This window comes from Maniola hyperantus, chromosome 3 (assembly GCF_902806685.2).
Source record: "Maniola hyperantus chromosome 3, iAphHyp1.2, whole genome shotgun sequence".
Lineage (NCBI taxonomy): Eukaryota > Metazoa > Arthropoda > Insecta > Lepidoptera > Nymphalidae > Maniola > Maniola hyperantus.
This window is the reverse complement of record NC_048538.1, coordinates 11,550,497-11,571,064: the sequence shown is the minus strand read 5'-3', so window position 1 is coordinate 11,571,064 and position 20,568 is coordinate 11,550,497. Positions and strand designations below refer to the sequence as shown.

General features: G+C 37.1%; 1 protein-coding gene across 7 annotated transcripts in view; it reads right to left on the bottom strand.

Annotated features, from left to right (window-relative positions):
* Rbp6 (RNA-binding protein 6) overlaps positions 1-20,568 on the bottom strand; it is a 703,560-nt gene that overhangs the window by 448,920 nt on the left and 234,072 nt on the right. For all 7 annotated transcript variants that reach the window (XM_069509333.1, XM_069509334.1, XM_069509332.1 and 4 more), the window contains exon 3: positions 19,330-19,411. In XM_069509333.1, coding sequence (XP_069365434.1) covers positions 19,330-19,411 — 82 coding nt within the window. The remainder of the gene's footprint in view (positions 1-19,329; positions 19,412-20,568) is intronic.

Sequence of the window (20,568 nt, the reverse complement as noted above, 5' to 3'; positions counted from 1 at the left end):
GAATTATGCTATGACTGGTTAAAAATCTACTGTTTACTAAGCTATTACACTGATCGCGAGCAATTTACTCTTATCCGTTGAGGAGTTCCAGTATCTATCTTCGAAGATGTTCATCAGATCTTCACCAAATTGAAATGGGACCAACTTTGAAGTATACCCTTTCAAACAAAAAAAGAATTTTCAAAATCGGTCCAGGCGTTTTCGAGTAATCGGGGAACATACATAAAAAATAAAAAAATAAAAAAAAAAAAAGATTCCGACGAATTGAGAACCTCCTCCTTTTTTTGAAGTCGGTTAAAAACGCACATTACTGCGAAAAGTTAGAGGCGCGTGCCCGGAATCGAACCCCCGACCTCAGATCACGAGGCGGACGTCCTAAAGACTAGAGTATCAGTTATCACAGCTTTCCATATAATATGTACAAATCCTAGAAAAGGCAGTCGTTTGAACTAAAAGGGCTATCATACATAAAGTGATACAAAGCGTCCACTGAGTGGATAGTGTAACTCTATGGGCGCGTCTCGCGACGATGTTCTATTACAAAAGGGAATTGGATCTTGATTCATTGGTTCGGAAAATCGGCAGCGTACCTTGATAATTTCATTTCTGTACAATTTGACCGCGACCGTGGTCAGACGATTCTTGGGGGCCCCCGCGGACCGAACACAATACAGGGACTCCCCTAAGGATCTCACACACAATACTAAGCTTTTATTGCCTCCTTTTACAATCTCCCATTACCTCCAAGGCTTCGGTGCTACTGGGAATCAGATTCGTTACAGTGTTTTTTTACTTTTTCCCTTTGAAGGATTTCTATGTCACTCGAGTTGCGATAGTAACGAACTGTATTTTATTTCGCGATAAGAAATTAGATTCCATTTTACGGAAAGAAACGTAGTAAGCGTACTTACTATGAACGAACTTTGTGTTTTGTCGTGGAATCTAAAAGCGTGTATTGTGTAAAGCAATAACGGCTAGTGGGAGAGCAGTTGGATCCAAAATATCATATTAGAGACCACCTTTATCGGCGATCGCTGCATGGACGACTCCGCTCAGCTTTTACACAGATTGTATTGGAGCAAATAGTACGATGCAATATTGTAAATACACTTCCTGGTGGAACAAATTGAAAAATTTGACATCATGAATATGAATAAATGTTCTGTGGCCGTGAATAGGACTTCAGTTATGCAAAATTGACTTGCACTCATTGATCGACGCGCGGTTTGGTGCGGGCTCGATCATCTACATAACCATCGTTATTATCAAAGTTATTAAATATGATGTATGCAATATGATGTATGCATTATACATCATATTTAATGTTATGTGGTTATGTGGTTATGGCAATAATATCAGTAAATATCTCTACCCATATTAAATGCAAAAGTGTGTTGGTTTGTTCTTCAGTCACGTCACAACGGAGCAAAAGATCGACAGATTTTTTACATGGGTGTTAATTACCTGGAAAGTGACAGGCATTAAACAGTTTTATATAGCCCACAATTTTTATTCATAATACTTATATTCAAAGAATCCTCCGCCCTCAAGGACTAAGTGGAGGTTGCGCCAGCAGCATCAGGATTAAATAGTTGGAACTACGAGTTAGAGAGTTAACGAAATGTGTGGACAAAGTTTTATATTATTAATAGGTGAGTAGAAATAGTTGAAAAATCCTTCGAAGGATTAAAATAAGATAAATACGAAAGTGAAGATAAAACTGTTTAAAGCGCTAGTCAACGTCTCGTTCTACTTTAACATTTTAAATTGCTAAGAAATACATACGTAACAGGAAGAAAAGACATCAAGCATCGCATCGTGATCACTGCACACAGACAGAATCTTATAGAGAGACCCAGCGCATGCCAGACCTTCGTTATTTTATAAAAGCTAAAAGTTTTTCTGCGTATTATTGTCCCCAACACAGGAAGGAACGTTTGTTTGGATCATGGTGGCTTTGGGAGATAAAATGTAATAAAGTATAAAGTATAATTATTTTATATTTTATACAGAATATTTTTACACTTTTTTTTAGATCATGGTGGCTTTAAGGGATAACAAGTTATTACTTGTTATCTTCCAAAGCCCCCATGATCTCAACAGACAACAATCAAACGTTCCTCCCAGTGTTGGGGACAATAAGCAGAGAAACTTTCAGCTTTTATAAAATAACAAAGGTCTGGCACCCGCTGGCTCTTAGTACATTCGTGTAACTTGCGACAAACTCGCAACAAAAATAGCTTCGTCGACGTTTCGAGCAGCCAACTAAACTCCTGACGTAAGAGCGAACGTTGTCAACTTGAAATTACAGGGCACAGGAACAGAGTTCGAAGAACCCGCACCTTTTATTCAAAGCTTTGTAAGTCTGCGGGCTGTTTTTCAGCTTAACTTGCACTCTTTGTTCGTGCGATAGTCGAATAGGATAAAAACGAACAATCGTATCCACTCGATCCAACCGCAAAGCATTTACGATTTTTCGTGTTTTATGCACGGCTATAGCTCGGTTGCACTTTATCTTCTTCTTTGTCGTATCGCTCTTGGCAGAGCGGTCGTGGTCATCACGAGGCAACGTCTTTGAGGGCAGATGTTATATGCCTCACGAGCATTCACCATTTCTCCCTGCTGGCTGACAGCCTGGTACACTCGTGCAAAGGACCGCCCACAGCAGACTTAATTTGGTCGGTCCATCGCATGGGTGACCTTCCTCGCCCTCTGGTGCCCTCCACCCTGCCCTGCACGACAAGACGCTCAATGGAGTCACTCTCACGCCGGGAGACGTGCCCGAAGAATTTTAATATGCGACTCTGTACTATCGACGAAAGTCGTTTTTAATGCAGAGTTCTTGGAGTATAGAGATGTTGGTACGAAATTCGGTCCATGAGACTCCTAGCATGCGCCTCCAGCACCACATCTCCAGAGCATCAATCTTCTTCTTCTCGACCAGTCGCAACGTCCACGTCTCCGCAGCGTATAAAAATATGGGGAAAACAAGTGTTTGAACGAGCCGGATCTTCGTTGCACTTTATATGTATGCACTTTATAGTTTCACGAACTTTACTGTTCATATCACACTGTCCACTGGTAAATTGTCTGGAGATTACGTTAATCTACAGCAGAGATGTTATAAATTGTAAACCAATTCAGGAATTATGCCCGCAACTAGGTAATACCCGCGATTTGGACCACGTGAATTTAGATTTATACAAATCTCTCGAGAACTTTTTGTTTATGGATGGGTCGTCATGAAAATCAAGCATAGAGAATTATAGATAGACTGACAGTCTGAAACTTTCACATTTACAATATTATAGTACAGGATTTAGGATGTCAAGAAATCTCAATCCTGTACTAAAAAAATCTTTGTTATAACTGAGATACTGTTGTTGATGTTTTACCAACTTTTAAACATCATAGGTATAACAAAAGAATGAGGAAAACACTAAAACAACCTACATAAACATAGGTTAAAGCAAATCTGTACAAAACACTATTTCTTTTAACTTGTGAGAAGTTTGCAACAAGAAACGGGTTGGTGGCATTTTTAACAGCTAACTAAAAACGTGGCTTAGCAACGAACGCTGTCAACTTGAAATTACAGGGCACACAAAACGTGTTCATAGGAGCCACACCTTCTATTCAAAGCTTTGTGAGACTGGGCTGTTTTTCAGCTTAACTTACAGTCTTTGAACGCGCTATAGCCAATAGGGTAAGTAGCACCACGGGGGTAAAGTAAGGTAGGGTAAGGTAAGGTTATAGTTACTCGGTTGACTCGTCAACAAACGACGTCATGGCAGGTAATTTCCAGGCGGAAATTATTTATTTATTAGGATAAGGAAACCAAAGGCATTCAAAGACTACATTTTCTTTTCTATAGTCTGGCTTGTCTGATTCTCTGGCAATCTTTTTTTTAACCGCAGCCTAGAATTTCAAGTAGGTATGCAAAAAAATCAACAAGCCAAACCTGAGGTGCGTTAGGGCGTGATATTTTAGTTGCTCCATTTGCGAATTATACCTTTACTATCTGATGCAACTTCGTTCGCGTGGAATGAGGTTTTTAAAAATCCCTTGGGAACTCTTTGATTTTCCGGGATAAAAAGTAGCCTATGTCACTCTCCAGGTCTTTATCTGTACCCATGCAAAAAATCACGTCAATCCGTTGCACCGTTGCGACGTGATTGAAGGACAAACCAACAAACAAACACACTTTCGCATTTATAATAAGGGTACTGATCCTGAGGGCTGACTGATGTATCTACCAACGGTTTTACGGTCTGCAACAGACTTCCATGGGTTGTGACTTGTCGCCGAAGCGATTGATGCGCGCGACGGACGCACCGACGGTGCTTTAGCGGTGCTATAGATTTTCATAATGTGTAACAATGGTAATGTGTAACAATGTCGCGACCCATGTAAGTTCACCTTTATTCTTCATCCAATTCTATTACTTGAAATTTGCGGTATCCCTCGTTAGCGTAAAAGATAAAGTCGGAGTTTCTAAAAATTTCCCCTATTCTCACCTACTTTAATTTGAATTGAAATATGTATTATGTAGATATAGTCGGTAGCCACCCAACTGAGAGCTGCTGAACGGATCTTGTTAAAACTTTGTGTTAGAAGGATTTAAGTCTTGAACATACATTGAGGTAAATTTTATCAAGATAATACTCAGTAGTTTTCTTTGAATCTATATAATATATAAAAGGAAAAGCTGACTCACTGGCTAACTAACTGACTGATCTATTAAACCACTGGACGGATCAGGTTGAAATTTGGCATATAGATAGCTATTAATTACTCCTAAGAGGGTAAAATAAGGGTTTAAAATTTGTGTAGTCCACGTGGATGAAGTCGCGGGAATAAACTAGTTTGTTTATATGAAGGTTTAGCTAAACTAACCAAAATTCTTTTAATCTTATTTTATGTTACATCATTAATTACGAATTAACTATGAATACGCGTTTATTTTCTACGATAATTTTAACAGTCCAAAGGCCTATTTAAGAATGAAATAGAAATAAGTCTTCGAACAATTTCCGTGCACATGGCAAATAATAAAACACGTATACATTTTTTTTCTAACAAAAACTTCATAAAGTGGCTCGCTAACAAACGTTTAAAATAATTTACGCGGAAGGGTTGTTGCATTTACATAAATATTAGGTAGCGATAGTCTAAAACATAAACATTACACGCGATAAGGGTAATTTATGAAAATTTTATGTAGGTATTTGTATTTCATAATTTAAAAATGAAAATGCTCTTAAGTACGAAAGTCTACGTTCGCGTCATAGGTTGCATTACTACGTGACATTCAAACTAAAAGTATTTACATATTTGGCTAAAAGTACTGACTATAATTCTTATAACGGCTTATACTTTGCATGCAAGCTGCTTAAAAACATCGTCAACAATCGTACAATTTTTTGAGTATAATGCGTTTTATTAAACTAGTGATAATTGAAAAAAGATTCGTGAATTTAATCTTATTAAAAAATATACACCTATTAATATAAAAATAAATCGTACCTAGGTATTAATTAAATAATTATGAAAACAATAATATCAAGCGGCATCGAAATTGAAACTTTTTTTCATCTCATTATCTTTATATTACCAGGAAATTTAGAGTGCATATTAGGCTAAAAATTATGAATAAACTTCGCGTAGCTAACTGTACCTACATAAATATCTAGATTAATTTAAAAATTAGGTAGCTAATTAGTGGGATTTAAGAAACTTATTTCGTAGACGAACGTACCTACATATAGCCGCTACTTTTATCTAGCAAGCTTCATTTAAATTTCTCTAAAGCTTAGTATGACTTTAAAGTAATGAGACGTAATTTAATTTTACAGTCCGCAAATAGCGTAATTAGTGATGAGACTTGGACAGAACAATTACTTTAATATTCACAGGGCATTAAAAGCAAATTATACTATTACTAACAAAGATTTACCCAAGGGCTTTTGTGCTACACTCTCCATTTTCCAGAAAACAACTCTATCCCAGCACGTTCCGTCAATAATTTTCTTTGAACATCACAGATCTCGCCCGAGAACAAATCGAGGTACAGTAAACATCGAATAAAGTGGCTTGTCTATAAAATATCATTTCTAGCTTAAGTTTTTTTTATTTTTCCATTGGATCCCGTTCTACAAGTGGGCAATAATTGAAAATGAAACTCTTTTGCGCAAAGGCGAGATGGCGGGACACAAAATAAAGGCGCTCCAAATAGATTGAACGTATAAAATTTTCAGTTGAAATTCGCACGAAGCGCCGCCGCGGGTGGTGCTCTGTATCTTTTTACTTTGTAACCTTACTTTTTATTCCATTAGCGCTCATGTGAGGCCCCTGTAGCCAAATATCGTGGAATAATAAAAGCTGTTTAGTAATGATAATACGGAACGCAGCTCACGCCACACTAGCCTAACTGAATTAAACTTGTGCACCATGAATTTCGTGTTTATGCTTATTGCTGTAGCAAATTAGTTACAAACTAACGTACACTTTTCATGGAATTCATGTTAACCGCGACACTACGTACTTTCTCGGCGAAATGGAATTATGAATGCAAAGTTAGGTTTAAACGCTTAAGATAAATGCAAGTTCATCGAGGAGAACTTTTACAATAGCCGGCTGCCTGATGCAAAAAACTTGGTCACATTTTAACTCTGGGAAAATCCGGAAGCGTTTCAAATTGTGATCCTCTTTGGAGCTTTCTCTTTACTTTATATGCGCAATGTACAACGCTATTGCTCTAACACAAACTTTTTATTTTCGTTTATACCGAGTCAATCGTCCGCGAACATTTTTCAGGCAAAGTTTAACAGTGGAGGCAATCGCTCCTGAAATTCGAAAATGAAATCGTTCCAAGCGTCGCCAAGATTTATCGATGGATGTTTGAATTTACTTTCAAACTTTCGGGGCATAAACTTATGACACGTAATCGTATATTATACTCAAGATTTTTTCTGTATTCAGAAAATTTATCTTTTGTTTCAAAGGAACTGTCGGTATAACTTTGTTTGCAATTGTAAGCCAAACTGCGTGCACAGAGCTACAAGTGTGGTCACTGGGGTGGGGTATACCTAAATGTTTAGAAGTAAAAACAATGTAAACCATCGCAATGTGGGGTGACCCGAATCCGATGGACGAACGATTAATGAAAATAACACGACAGGTCTAGATAAATTGGTACAATTATATATTGTACCCTTTGATTACATAGGTAAATATTTCCATATGTTCATGCCGATCACTGAATTCCTGCGAAAATTCATGGATAACATTGTTTTTGTTTTTAAGAAACAGCTCTATCATTTGATCTAACGATGAAATTTTGAATTTAGAAATATTTTTACTTTTCAAGTTTATCTAAATTAGGTGTCACCGATGAGTTTTTGCGGGTATTCAGAGATAACATGGATTCCCGGAAATGTCGATTAGGGTGATGTGTTAAACTTAATATTTTACTTTCTTAGTTTATCTGCCCGTGTATTTATTTTTATCAGGAATAACATCAACAAAACTTGGAAACCTAACGAGCATGATTTTGTTTTCCAGTCTTGAAAATCATTTTGATTTAATTTTTGACTTAATTTAAACAACTTCATTGTTAACAAAATTACAGAGAGTAAGAATATAGGATACACTTAAAAAATCAAAGGGCCAAATCATTAATCATTATACTTATATTATATTATAGATAATTATTATGTGAAAAAGTGTTTTCCGTTCTAGGCGTAGCCATATCTACGTACTTAAATACCTTTACCCCCAAGTGGCCTCCCTACGAACCTATTTTCAAATTACTAATACGGTCGTATAGCTAAATGCGCACGTATGCACGTATCACCGTGACGACGGCCACTGATGTATTCGCGAAAAATTTCCACCTGTAATCGCATGTAATCGAAATATACCACCGTTTTTATACTGTTTTGCGTACAATATTCGAAGTAGCATGCAGTCTATAATATTAATTATGTAAAGGTGATAAGATAATCTACTAAATTCAACCTTTTATATGTATAGTACGCGGTTGAAAGTAATGTACATCGACCTTTAGAAGGAGATAGCAAATTTGTAGAGCACTGTCTCTGTCGTGAGACCGACAAAACGTCATATAGGTATTAGTGACAGAGACAGCGCTCTACAAAGCTGAAATGTCATTCTAAAGGCCGATGTACATTACTTTTAGCCGCTTATTATACGCGACAGGTCAAGATGTCACTTGTGGTCGCCCGTACCGGGCTAGCGCGATTGCTATCTCGACCTGTCGCATACTATACATGCCTACCAAAATGACTTTAAACTATGACAAGATGTTTTATATATTTTATGGTTCGATTTTTTAAGCAATGGGATGGAGACCTAACTCGGAGAGAGTGAAACCGCAGGACGCAACGCTGAAACACACCTCATAGTCTGGGCAGCACGTATGGATTGCCAACATGAGTGAGCGAGACAAGCACATGATTTTATATCATACAATGCGTAGGAAGCTGCACTTCTTTCGTATGGCCAACGGCACCCCACGGCCTATTACTTTTTAAAATAAGTTATGCACTTTTACTTACTTTTTAAAGTGAGCTGATAAATTAATGTTCAATCAATGAATTCATTTTATTCTTCATATAATTTTTAGGGTTCCGTACCTCAAAAGGAAAAACGGAACCCTTATAGGATCACTTTGTTGTATGTCTGTCTGTCAAGAATCCTACAGGGTACTTCCCGTTGACCTAGAATCATGAAATTTGGCAGGTAGGTAGGTCTTATAGCAGACGTTCGGGGAAAAATTGAAAACCGTTAATTTGTAGTTACATCACACAAAAAAATTAAATTATGGTCAAGAACAAATATTGCTATATTCGACTTTCAAAGTAAGATTGCTATATCAAGTGGGGTATCATATGAAAGGGCTTTACCTGTACATTCTAAAACAGATTTTATTTATTTTTAGGCATAATAGTTTTTGATTTATATATATTAATACGATTGTAGTACGGAAGCCTCAGTGTGCGAGTCTGACTTGCACTTGGCCGGTTTTTTTTATTAACTTTCTGTAAGGCTATTTCCAATCATGAAATAGAATTCCAACATAGTGAATGTCTTGCGTTTCCGACGTTCTTTTAGACTGCAAATATTAGAGAGAACCGATCGCTACATATAGCTATAAAAATTCGGTCAAGTGCGAGTAGGACAAAGGGTATAGAGTAAGAAATAACACTGCTTAATTTTTTTTTTAATTTTTCAATGATTCAAAGATTCGAAGATTCTTTATTTGCGGAAACATTTTTTTACAATGAGATGTTATTACATATTGTCTAGTATTTTATGTCGACCATTTGTTATTATTTGTTGTTATAGCGGCAATATAAGTACACATTCCGTGAAAATTTAATCTTTCTATCTATTATGGTTCACAAGATACAGCCTCTGACAGACAGATGAACGGACGGACGGACGGACAGTTTAGTAATAAAGTCCCGTTGGCACTATTCGGGTACGAAACCCTAAAAAGTAAACAAGTTTCAATTGAATGCCACACGTCATCGTAGGGCATGTTCAAGGGATGCGCCTTGAAATTTCCAATAAAAATCTGAAAACCAGTTTGTATTGAGTCGATATTTCATTTCATCTCATTCACACTGCGTCTAGACTTCGAATAGTGGGATTGCTTATATACACTCCAATACATAATACATGAGCTGGAAATATAAGTCCCGGCTTTCATTTTGTACGAGCCACTAGTGAAATTAACAAGTTTTTATTGGCATTTCTCCAATCGAATAAGATTGTTAAAATGATAAAATTGTAGGTACACTTAAATATTATAGCAAAATCCGAAAGAATTCGACCAACATACATATCTAATTAAAGGTATTATTACAATCATAGGACAAAAACCAAAATATCGCAATAAAATTGAATAAGAATAGTGTCAAATTCAAAAGCGGGACGCCTCTGCATCTTAGTAATTCATTCCGCCGTACTCAGAGTCGCTAATCGTTACTTAATATTGAGTTAAAACGAGACAGATTTATGTGAGAGATATAGCTCTGTCTCGTTTAACTCAATCTTAAGTAACGCTTAAGCGACTCTGAGTACGGCGGTGAGTCTACCCTTATACCCTTAGATCACAACGACCGACACCCATGTATGTCCAGCTGTGGACGTCTATCGGTTGACGATGATGATGATGATGATGAACAAATGAGTGAAGGTGGTTCTTAATATCTTTTATCTCGTACCATAATAATTATCATGTATTATATTGTTACGATACTTATTATAATCTATGTTTCCTTTACAAACTTAAGTATAAAACTCAATAAATATGTTGATTTGATTTGAATTTGATTTGATTTGAACTCTATAAATATAAACATATCCTAGGTAGGTAGATATTAAATCCATAAAGAGGATTATACATCGTACGGAAAGCTTCGACAAAGTATTTCCAGCTAATACCTACTATTCCAGCTGTGCATCTCTTTCTGTCACATAGATAATGCCAGCTCTATCTCTTAATCAGCTGCTAAGCTACATTCACATTGTTACGAAAGTCAGTGACAAGTAGAAGCCGGAATCGCGCGTTTTGACGTTAAAATCTATCAAGCACTGATGTGTAATAGTGCCTATTTGTTCTCGTCCAGAATTGCAGTGGTTAATCCTTGGCACGCCGCGGACGGCATGTCCGCATGAAATAATCCATGATAGAACGCCCCTTGCATGCACGCACACGACTGTCGCATCTCTTCTTGGCTTGTTCTTTATGTTTTATTTAGTTTTGTCTTTTTATCGATGACAGTTTAGCGTTTGACCGCAATATTCTCTGATAGATGCATCGATATAAATGACAAGATATGGTCAAGCAAACAAAATTTTCACGGATTTGGAACCACATAAATTAGCTCCACCTCTTAGATACTAGAACGACCCGTTTGAAATTCAGACGTCACTGAAGTTGCATTGGTGCTAAAGCACCACTACGTCGGTGCCATTTTGTTTGTTCAATAGCCCTATCCACACGAAGTAATATATAAGTCAATGGATAGATGAAACATGATGAAAGCTGCAAAGAGAGCAGTTTATAAAAATGATCATCATCATATTAAATCTATTGCCGGCTCACTATTATTAAGCACGGGTTTCCTCTCAGAATGAGAAGGGTTTATAGTTTACCACGCTGGCCAAGGGCAAATTTTCAAACAGTTTATAAAATAACGTTACTTAATTAGATTATTTATTAGTTCTGTTCTGGGCTAGGCAAAGCCTATCCCAGAACCTTATCGTTCTAAACGACAAGCATTTTGTCGACCACAGGTGTAACTGTTGCCGTCGACGGCAGCCGGCAACGTCGACGGGAGTCACTGACACGCGACGGCAGCCGCCAGCCTGACCATGGCAGCCACCGATAAACGACGACGACAGTAGTCACCCCTGTCGTCAACAAAGTACCGCTCGTCTCTAATACTAAGCACCTCAGAAATAAATGGAATCCAGGACCTTGCATAATATACTAAAGTAACAACGCTGAAAAATAAAAAAGGGAAATACTGTTTACCAAAGTTATTGTATAAGAATGTAACTACGTCTTCTAATTCAGTCTAATATTCGATTTTGGCCAATAGATAGACTGCAAAATTATGTGAAATTATATCGAATATTAGATGCAAGTACAAGAGTGCAGTAGTAGTTGTATAGTGGCTGTATATAGCAAAATTGGTAGCACGCTAACGACCTACTTACGCCACTAGATTCGGTGGTAAATTCAACCAAATAGGCAATAAGAGTGAGCAGCGGACTGCAGAAACGCACTGTACACGGTCTTGTTACCGACTCAATCTGGTACCGTTAGGCTGTGGATATACTGGAACAAGCACAGCATATTTATTTTTAACGTAAAATGTTTCGTATACTACTTACACATATGCAATCAATGTCTGTGTCTGTCCATCTGTCACAGGCGTTTTATTCAGTGACTAACAACAATTTAAAAAATGCCTTAATTGTTTTCCAAGTAGACTCGGAGATCTCGCTTCGCTCGGTTACTAATTATTTGTCATCAACATCATTAACAACCAAGAGACGTCCACTGCTGCTGGACATAGAAGTCTCATAAGGACTTCCACACACCACGGTCTGAATCCAGCTCTCTTAACTCGTTTGATGTCGTATGTCCCCTATTGTGCTTTCCGGTGCGAGATTGCCATTCTAGCACATTGGGACCCCAACGTTTATCAGTTTTTTGAACTATGTGCCACTTCAGCATCGCTGCTATATCGGTTACGCTGTAGGGCGATTGTTTAAAACCTGCATCAATCATTACAATCTCAATTGTTCCGATTGGCTGAATTTGTGCGATTCTTGTTGCAACAATGCATTGTAGCCAATAGTGGGCGAGCGTCGACAAATCAGAGATGATTGCGATCTTGACATTGTAGCTGTCATTCTCGGATTTCCTCGTTTCTAATTTGATAACATAGAGAAACACTAAGCATCCACCGCCCGCTGAGTTACTCTGAGCGTTCTTATGAGGCCCATAGTTATCTATCATTGTCTCGGATCCATATGTCATCACTGGTAACAGGCACTGTTTGAAGAGTTTATTCTTGAAGACTTTCTTCTTTGGACTAGTTAATTGTATCGAGATTGAAATTATTCTAGACAATATATTATTTTTTCACTGGTAAGCATATACCGACAAGCAATAGTATTGTTAGCTCGTTCGCCTCGCGTCCTGATCACTCCAACAAGTTTAGCACTCATGAAGATTGCTCTCACATCGGTGTAACTCTATCCATTTATTCCAAACAACCGAAAATACTCGTATGTCTGATGTAATACCGTAGTTCAGCTGAGGGAATTGTGGTCTCCGCATGCAACAGTGTGTCAAATGTTTGTGAAAATCTATTTTTCATTTTCCTTTTCTAAGCAACATTAAATATAGTAGCGGTTATAGGCAGTGGTTATGATGTCGGGCTTCTATTCAGGATGTCGGGGGTTCGATCCTGGACACGTGCCTCTAACTTTTTGGAGTTATGTGCGATTTATGAGCAACTAGCGACTTCGTCCGCGTGGAATTAGGTCTTTAAAAATCCCATGGGAACTCATTAATTTTCCGGGATAAAAAGTAGCCTATGTACCTCTCCAAGTCTTTATCTATGCAAAAAAACGTCAATACGTGGCACCGTTGTGACGAGATTGAAGAAAAAACGAACAAACCAATAAACCAACAAACAAACACACTTTCGCATTTATAATAAGGGTAAGTACTGGTTAAATATTACTTGCTTAAACGGTGAAGGAAAACATTGTGTTGAAACTTGCATGCCTGAGAGCTCTCCATAATGTTCTCAAGGGTATGTGAAATCTGCACACACACTGTGCAGACTATGGCTCAACGATTAGGCCCACTATTGAGCACGAGTCTCCTCTTAGAAAAAGAAATGGTTAGACTCTAATCCCTTTTCTTTCTAAGAGGAGACTCGTACTCAGTAGTGGGCTGGGGATGAGTTGATCATGATGATGATCATAATGACGCAATTATAATCGAACGTCTCTACCTACTCTAGTTATACCGAACGTCGTGCAATAAAACTAAGTCATTTAGCTCGCGTATAAATAATAGTCTCAAATTTACTTCCCTGATAACAAGGACATTTACAAATTCAGCGCACTGATAATATGAACATTTACAAATTTAGAAGCAGCTTGAAAGATTGCGTTTACCGTCCATCCAGAGCTATACGACACGTACAGGCGCGGCCTACCGTCGTATCATAATAACGGGGATAGCTTCATACGATGGCCGATTAATGAAGCCGGCGTGCTCCACAGAACGTTGCCGTAATAGTTTTACGACTAACCCCTATCCCCCCCAGAACCCCACGGCTCTGCCCGGCTCGACTACTTGATTATGCATCGCACACTTCCTACCGATTATCGAACTAGTAATGAACGCTACCGCATACAAAATTTAGAAACTTTTTACCATACCTACTCCGATTTCACTAATTTTTATCCTTAAAGTTTTAAACTGCGATTATCTACGTAATAGCATTATAACGTTCCGAGTACCTATCTGAACTTCCTTATTTTTAACGTTCGTACTAAAATTTTCCATACCGTTTGCAATCTTTTATGTATCTACTTATTTTTTTACAAAATCTTCTAAAATTTTCTTGAACATAGATTACCTATAGATGTACACCAAAATATTTTAAACAAACTTTAAGCATTTAAATTATATCCATACTAGCCTAGCTCATTCCTGCGACTTTATCCGAGTGGACTACACTAATTTGAATACCCTCTTTTACCCGCTTAGGGTTTGATTTTTTATAAATCCTTTCTTAGCGAATGTCTACGTCATAACAGCTATCTGCATGACAAATTTCAGCCCGATCCGTCCAGTGGTTTGAGCTGTGCGTTAATAGATCAGCCAGTCAGTCAGTCAGTCACCTTTTTCTTTTATATATTTAGAAGATTTCCAGTTAATACCTTGGGTGAATTGACGAATGATTCCAAAAAGCACAAAAAACCTATTACAGCCGCAATACAACTGTGCAATCAGCTAGAATCGCAGTTACGTTAGGCAAGAGGTATTATGGCAGCCTGCACGATGCTTAAACCGAATATTGGAGCCTATTCCTGGCGTAGTTAAGTATAAGTTCGAAGATTATCAGCAAAGTAATCCAATGTAAAATAAGCTCTGCAAAAATGCAAAATTCCCTTGCACACGATAGAATTAATGCAAATTCTATCCAGATAAAAGTCCTCGTAGACGGTGCTCAATAGCGATTTTATTAAATTTCATATGATATGCTACGAACACGTCGATCCAATTCAACTATAGCTTGTCGAGTCGTGAGTCGTGAGTCCTCTAGAGCATGAATTAAGCACTTTAGCCGGTCGCGCATCTGTTAAGATATGGCGCGGAGCGGCGACGTCTGCGAGGGCGGGGGACGCGTCGAATCCCTCTCATTTACCACCACTCGCTTCTCTGTAGATGTTTGCCGAAGCGATTGCGTCGAAGGATCCTTCCTTTATGGTGCTACTTAGAGTCTCATAGTGATTCGCGGTTTTATTTTGGACGGCTCATGTAATGGGGCGCACATTTTTCACGCTACGCGAATGGCGGACCCCGATAATCTTTGCATTTATATCGTGATCCTTTATTGATTTTAGATTTTTAGTGGAAAGCGAAACGAATGAAACGAGCGTGAATGGAGACGCGCTCTCTGTAAGCTGATGTAAGCCTCGACGATGATATAAACTTCCATTCAGCCCGGCGCATATCAGACACCCTAAAGTTAGACACGCATTTCCATGAAATAAATATTTTTGTAATTTACTAATGTACGTGTACATTATATCGAAAGTTCCATAAATGAATTAGAAATATTTTCGCAATCTATAAATCATATCATTAGCTCGACCCTCCAACAGGAAAGAGGTATCTTAAGTTTTAAAACTTGAGCCATAAAATTATGATAAAGGGTTTTGTTTTTACGAGTAAAATAATTTACCCAAAGTCACGTTTAAACACTTAACGCCTATGAAATCAGGAATAATACTGTTTTTGCAGAAAATTGCGTCGAGAAAACGTTGTTATAACGCGAAATGCTCTAATTAATTAAGAAAGTAATTTCAGTAAGCAATCAAAACGAAACTAACTTGTCTTGTTTTCGACAGTGTATAAATTCATCATTTATAACGATACACTCGAATTTAACACATTTTCTCGCGGAGACCCTTCATTCCCTTTAAGCCTAAAAGAAAAGAAACAAAAGGAATGGGACCTACCATTAAAATAAATAAAAGGAAATAAAGCACCGACCGCAAATTATTTCACTTACCTACTTCTTTTTATAAAAATGCGAACGACGCATTAAATTTTGGGGAGAAAGGAAACTCCCTTGTAAGCAATATCGAGCAGGCAAATTTTTCAGATATTGCCTTCAGGTAGCGCACATTTATTATGTACCCGAATATATTACTCTTGATTCATTGGCTTTAGATATTGATTTACTTTGCTTGCATAAACTGTAGTTGGGTGAAAGTCCACGGGTAAACTACCGGGCTTTGACTTGAAGAATTAAGGGTAAAGTTCGTGTCATGCGTGCGGACACTTTGGGAGCTGAACTTTACTAACTAAGGACACCTTGCGCAACTAGGATTTCAACTGGTTTGTTACTTGTAAGCACCTTAATTAAATTGTAGATTAAATTAATTGAATTATAAAAATATTTGTGCGATAAAATTGGCCCTTTTTTCCTTCATCTATGCTGCATTTTTAGAAATTAAATACTTTTTGAAATTAAATATTTTAAGACATTAAATTAAATAATTTTTATTAGAATGTAATCTCTGAAAACCATGTTATAGCTGTTGTAAAAAATAATATGATTAAAATAAGAAAGAGTGTCAGATAAAAATATCTGAAAATTGTGGCCCAAAAAATGAAAATGCTGACTCTACAAGAAATTATACAACCGAGTAAAGTAGGCAGGCTGTCACTTAATATCGTTGTTTACGACGGTAACTTCTAAACTGTTATCACTTTCAGGACACCGGCGGTACATCTTGGCCTTTGCCGATGTCCACTTGATTTACGGTTACGATAAGGTGTCGACCTAAAAAGTTTCGTACTGCCCCAAGACGAGGAATATTGTCTCGGAAGATTTAAAACCGAAAAACAACACGAAACATTATCTTTCCTTCTTTTTTGTTTCCACGAAATATCTCTCGGTCTACCGACTATTCGCTATCAGTTTGGGTCGGTACGTGAATTATGTTGCTTACATTTATTTCGGAGCCCTGAATCTCAAGAACTATTGCTTGTTATAAATTGCGATGCGGATATTGATATAAAAAATAATAAGGTTTTTGTATAGTTTGATAAGTTGGGCAGGTAATTTATTATTTTTTACTAGCATTTTCACTGAATATTCTAAGAGAAGATAAAATTGGGTATAAAAACACTTTCTTTTATGACGAATTTACACATTCGCAAAAGAAGGCACTGCTAATATAAGCCTAAAAGAGATTAAACATACACATATTCATACAAATAAATTAACTTATTTATTTTATTATTCTGTTTCATTAACTTTAGATCATCCATTCGAATGAACTTAAACGGGTCAAGTGTCGCCTCAATTTGATTTAACTTTGGCCAAATCAGACACTAGCAGCGAGTGAGCTAAGCTATTTAATTACCAAAGCGCTAACAGTATACTGATGCCAATAAACAGATATCTAAGCATGAACAAAATGTTACATTTAAATCAAAGTCAACGCACGTAAAGGTCTTCGGTAACTGCACAAAAACGTGCCAAAACTGTTTCTAAGGCAGCTGTCAAAAACTTTTTAATACCTAATTTTGATCTATTTTATAATATAATCGAACAGTGCGTGCTTCAACACATGGTCGCTAACTATAGGGCACATAAGAAGGCTCAGAGTCACGCAGTGCGCGATAGAGAGAGTCTTGGAGTTTCTCCATATTATGATCAAATCATAAATAAGGAGATTCGTAGAAGAACCAGAGTAACTGACGTAGCTCATCGGGATGCAAAACTGAAGTAGCAATGGGCATGGGCAATCGAAAAAACCAATAAACAAACAACAACAAAAAGTGAAGTGTTGAAGATTTAAATGCTCCTAGTAGTATTGTAAGTAGTATAGTAGGCGAAGTCCTTTATTTGTAGCAGGCTGCAGACTACGTTCAGATTCCTAAACGATCCGCTTCAATATCGAAGCCAGGGATATTATTTCAGGGTTGAGGCACGGTTAATATTGAGTTGTGAAACCTACGATTTACCTAAGACAGTCGCTGTTAACGGAGAAACTTTACCCTGACACTTTGACAACTTATTTCTTGTCTCGGGACTTGCTAAATCTCTCCGTTTGTTTATATAGCGGTTTGATTGCTGTTCGGATAGTGGTTGTTATTAAACCTTGGGTTTAGATACCGAGAACTGTTTAAAATGTTAAACGTTAGCGTCTTTATATCGTTTATGGAGTTTTAAGTTAGGTTGATTGTGAACTAGCAGATTATAGAAAATCACCAATCATCAATAAGTGTCTTATTTCTTGTTTCGGGACTTGCTTAATCTCTCAGATTTTGACTATTAGGTTTTCACGACGATTTGACGAACGTTAAAATTATTTGGGCGTCATAGCATAGATGTTATATTCCTCCAAAATCTAGAAGACTCGTATAGTGATCCAGTCTATGCAGACTCAGCAGTAGATTACGGAGTGCACTATTTGAGCGATGCGCAAACCGACACAGCTATTAAAGGAATTTAGTTTTGGCAACCTGTAAAGTTGATAGCGAAATCTCCACTCATTCAACTCGCCCAAATGCTTAATTCAGTTGAAATAATTCCGAGTTCCATTGTTCAGTTAGGTACTAAATTTGGAGCCCGACATTTAACTGCTTACAATTCAAAGGTAACCGCAAATTTCTAAACGAGTATGCTTCTATAGAATGAAACTTATTTGCAAACCAATAACTTTTAGCCCGAGTTGGTCAGTTCACGCCGGCGTGGCTTGAGCAACCACGGCTGGCAAACTATGTGTAAAAGCATTCCTTTTCAGGTTTCGTTAATGTAAAACATCCCATATTAGGATGGGATCATTGCTTGTTCAAAACTTTTGATCAAACAACATAATAAGCCCTTAAACATTTCAGATACCCTTCATCCGTTCCTAATTAAAATCAATACTGTTAAGTAAACTGTGCTCTTTTGAGCTATATCAAAATACGTGAATTGCGATGGAAGGCCTTTTAATACATTCAACTTCAATCGGAGAAAAGAATATTTTAACAGGTAGGTATGTGCCTACATACTTGGTACTTTTTTTAAAGGGAAAACGTCAGAGTCAGCTAGCGTGCATATATCATGCTTTGTTTACGAATAGTATGACCATGATTTGCTTATTTTAAGGTAAAAAAAATATTTCAAAAAAAGTACAAAATTATAAATGGAAATGTGTTCTATTAACGATACAGAACCACCAAATTTTTTTTGTGCAAAACCAAAAAAATCTTCCTGTATATTTAAACTTACATAATAATTAATTTATTATTTTCTATACTTTTTTAGTAACCTACCGGTTGTCCTATAAAAGATTTCAAAGAAGTAAGAAGAATTTAATAATTATGAACAGTCACTTACCTAAGTGTATTAGACCAATCTAATTATTTTAAAAAGAATTTTTAAATGACAAAATAAATAACCACAAGTAAAAAATGTTCTTCCTAAATAATAATATTATTATAAAGTATGATGGATGGCTAAAATGACGTACCTCGACCGCCTCGTCGTGGGATCTTTCATAACCATAACCTCTGTGATTTCGCCGAATTTATTAAAGTAGTCTCGAAGGCTTTCTGTAACAAAGAGAAAAGTGTGTAAGTATACTTGATAATTTGGAACAAGAGAGAGTCTGACACTAAGAAAGTCTTACGCACTCAGAGTTTATTAAGAAACCCAGATAACTCCGTAAAAAAGTATGATAGCTTGGCCAGACACAACACATTATGATGGCAGCAACTCGCGATATAAGCGTTCTCACAATAATATTTAGACGATGCACATTTAATTATGCACTTTTCGCACTGCTTTTGATCTATATCCGCGAATGTAGCCGTACTACTTACCTATTTGTAAGTGCGCACTGGATCCGAATTTTGTTTTCCGATGCTGGAAATATTTCCAAATCGGAGCATTGTATCCAGACCGAATTATTCACAGTATTACTTTTATAAACGCTTGGGCAATGCGTCCGATCCGAAAGTTGAGGGTCGAAGATATTGCAAACAATATCCGTCAAAAGAGATGAGGTTTGAAATCGATACCCGGTGTGTGAAGTCTGCCAATCCGCACTTGACCAAACGTGCTGAACTATGGCCAAACTCATCTCATTCTGAGAGAAGACCCGTGATCAAGCCGGCAATGGATGATGATGATGATGAATATGAAGTTGATTAGATTTCTATGTTTCTACAATTCGATAGCCATATTCTAAAGCGGAAGATATTACGCATCGGCATGGGACAAAGAAAGTTCACGGTACATTCTCTGAACACTTACACAATGGAAGGGACGCATTTTGTAACGAAACCTTTTCGATTCCCAGTTCATAAAAGTAAGACGATAAGAGTCGTACCCTCTGAATGACTTAAGAAGCCGTCATCCAAAATGTTTCAGCGTGTACCCTGAATAGGAATATACTTTGAGTTCTTAAGTCACAAGAAATTTTGTGTGACTGGACATTCTTATTATTTATGTATTTAATATCATATTTTAGTGTACCAGGATGAAGTTGTTTTAAATCCTCTATTGTATAAAAAATTAAGTATCAATTTTTCTCTACTTCAATTCAATCTACAAAAAAAAGTCGAACATTTATTTTTCGATGAAAGGTAGGTAGGTATAATATCGTCTATCTTGCTGATCTTGATAGTACATTAGAAACACGTAGGGTATGGTGAGCCCTTTTAAGTCAAAAAATTCTAAACTTAATAGTTTTTGTAAGTTAAGGTAG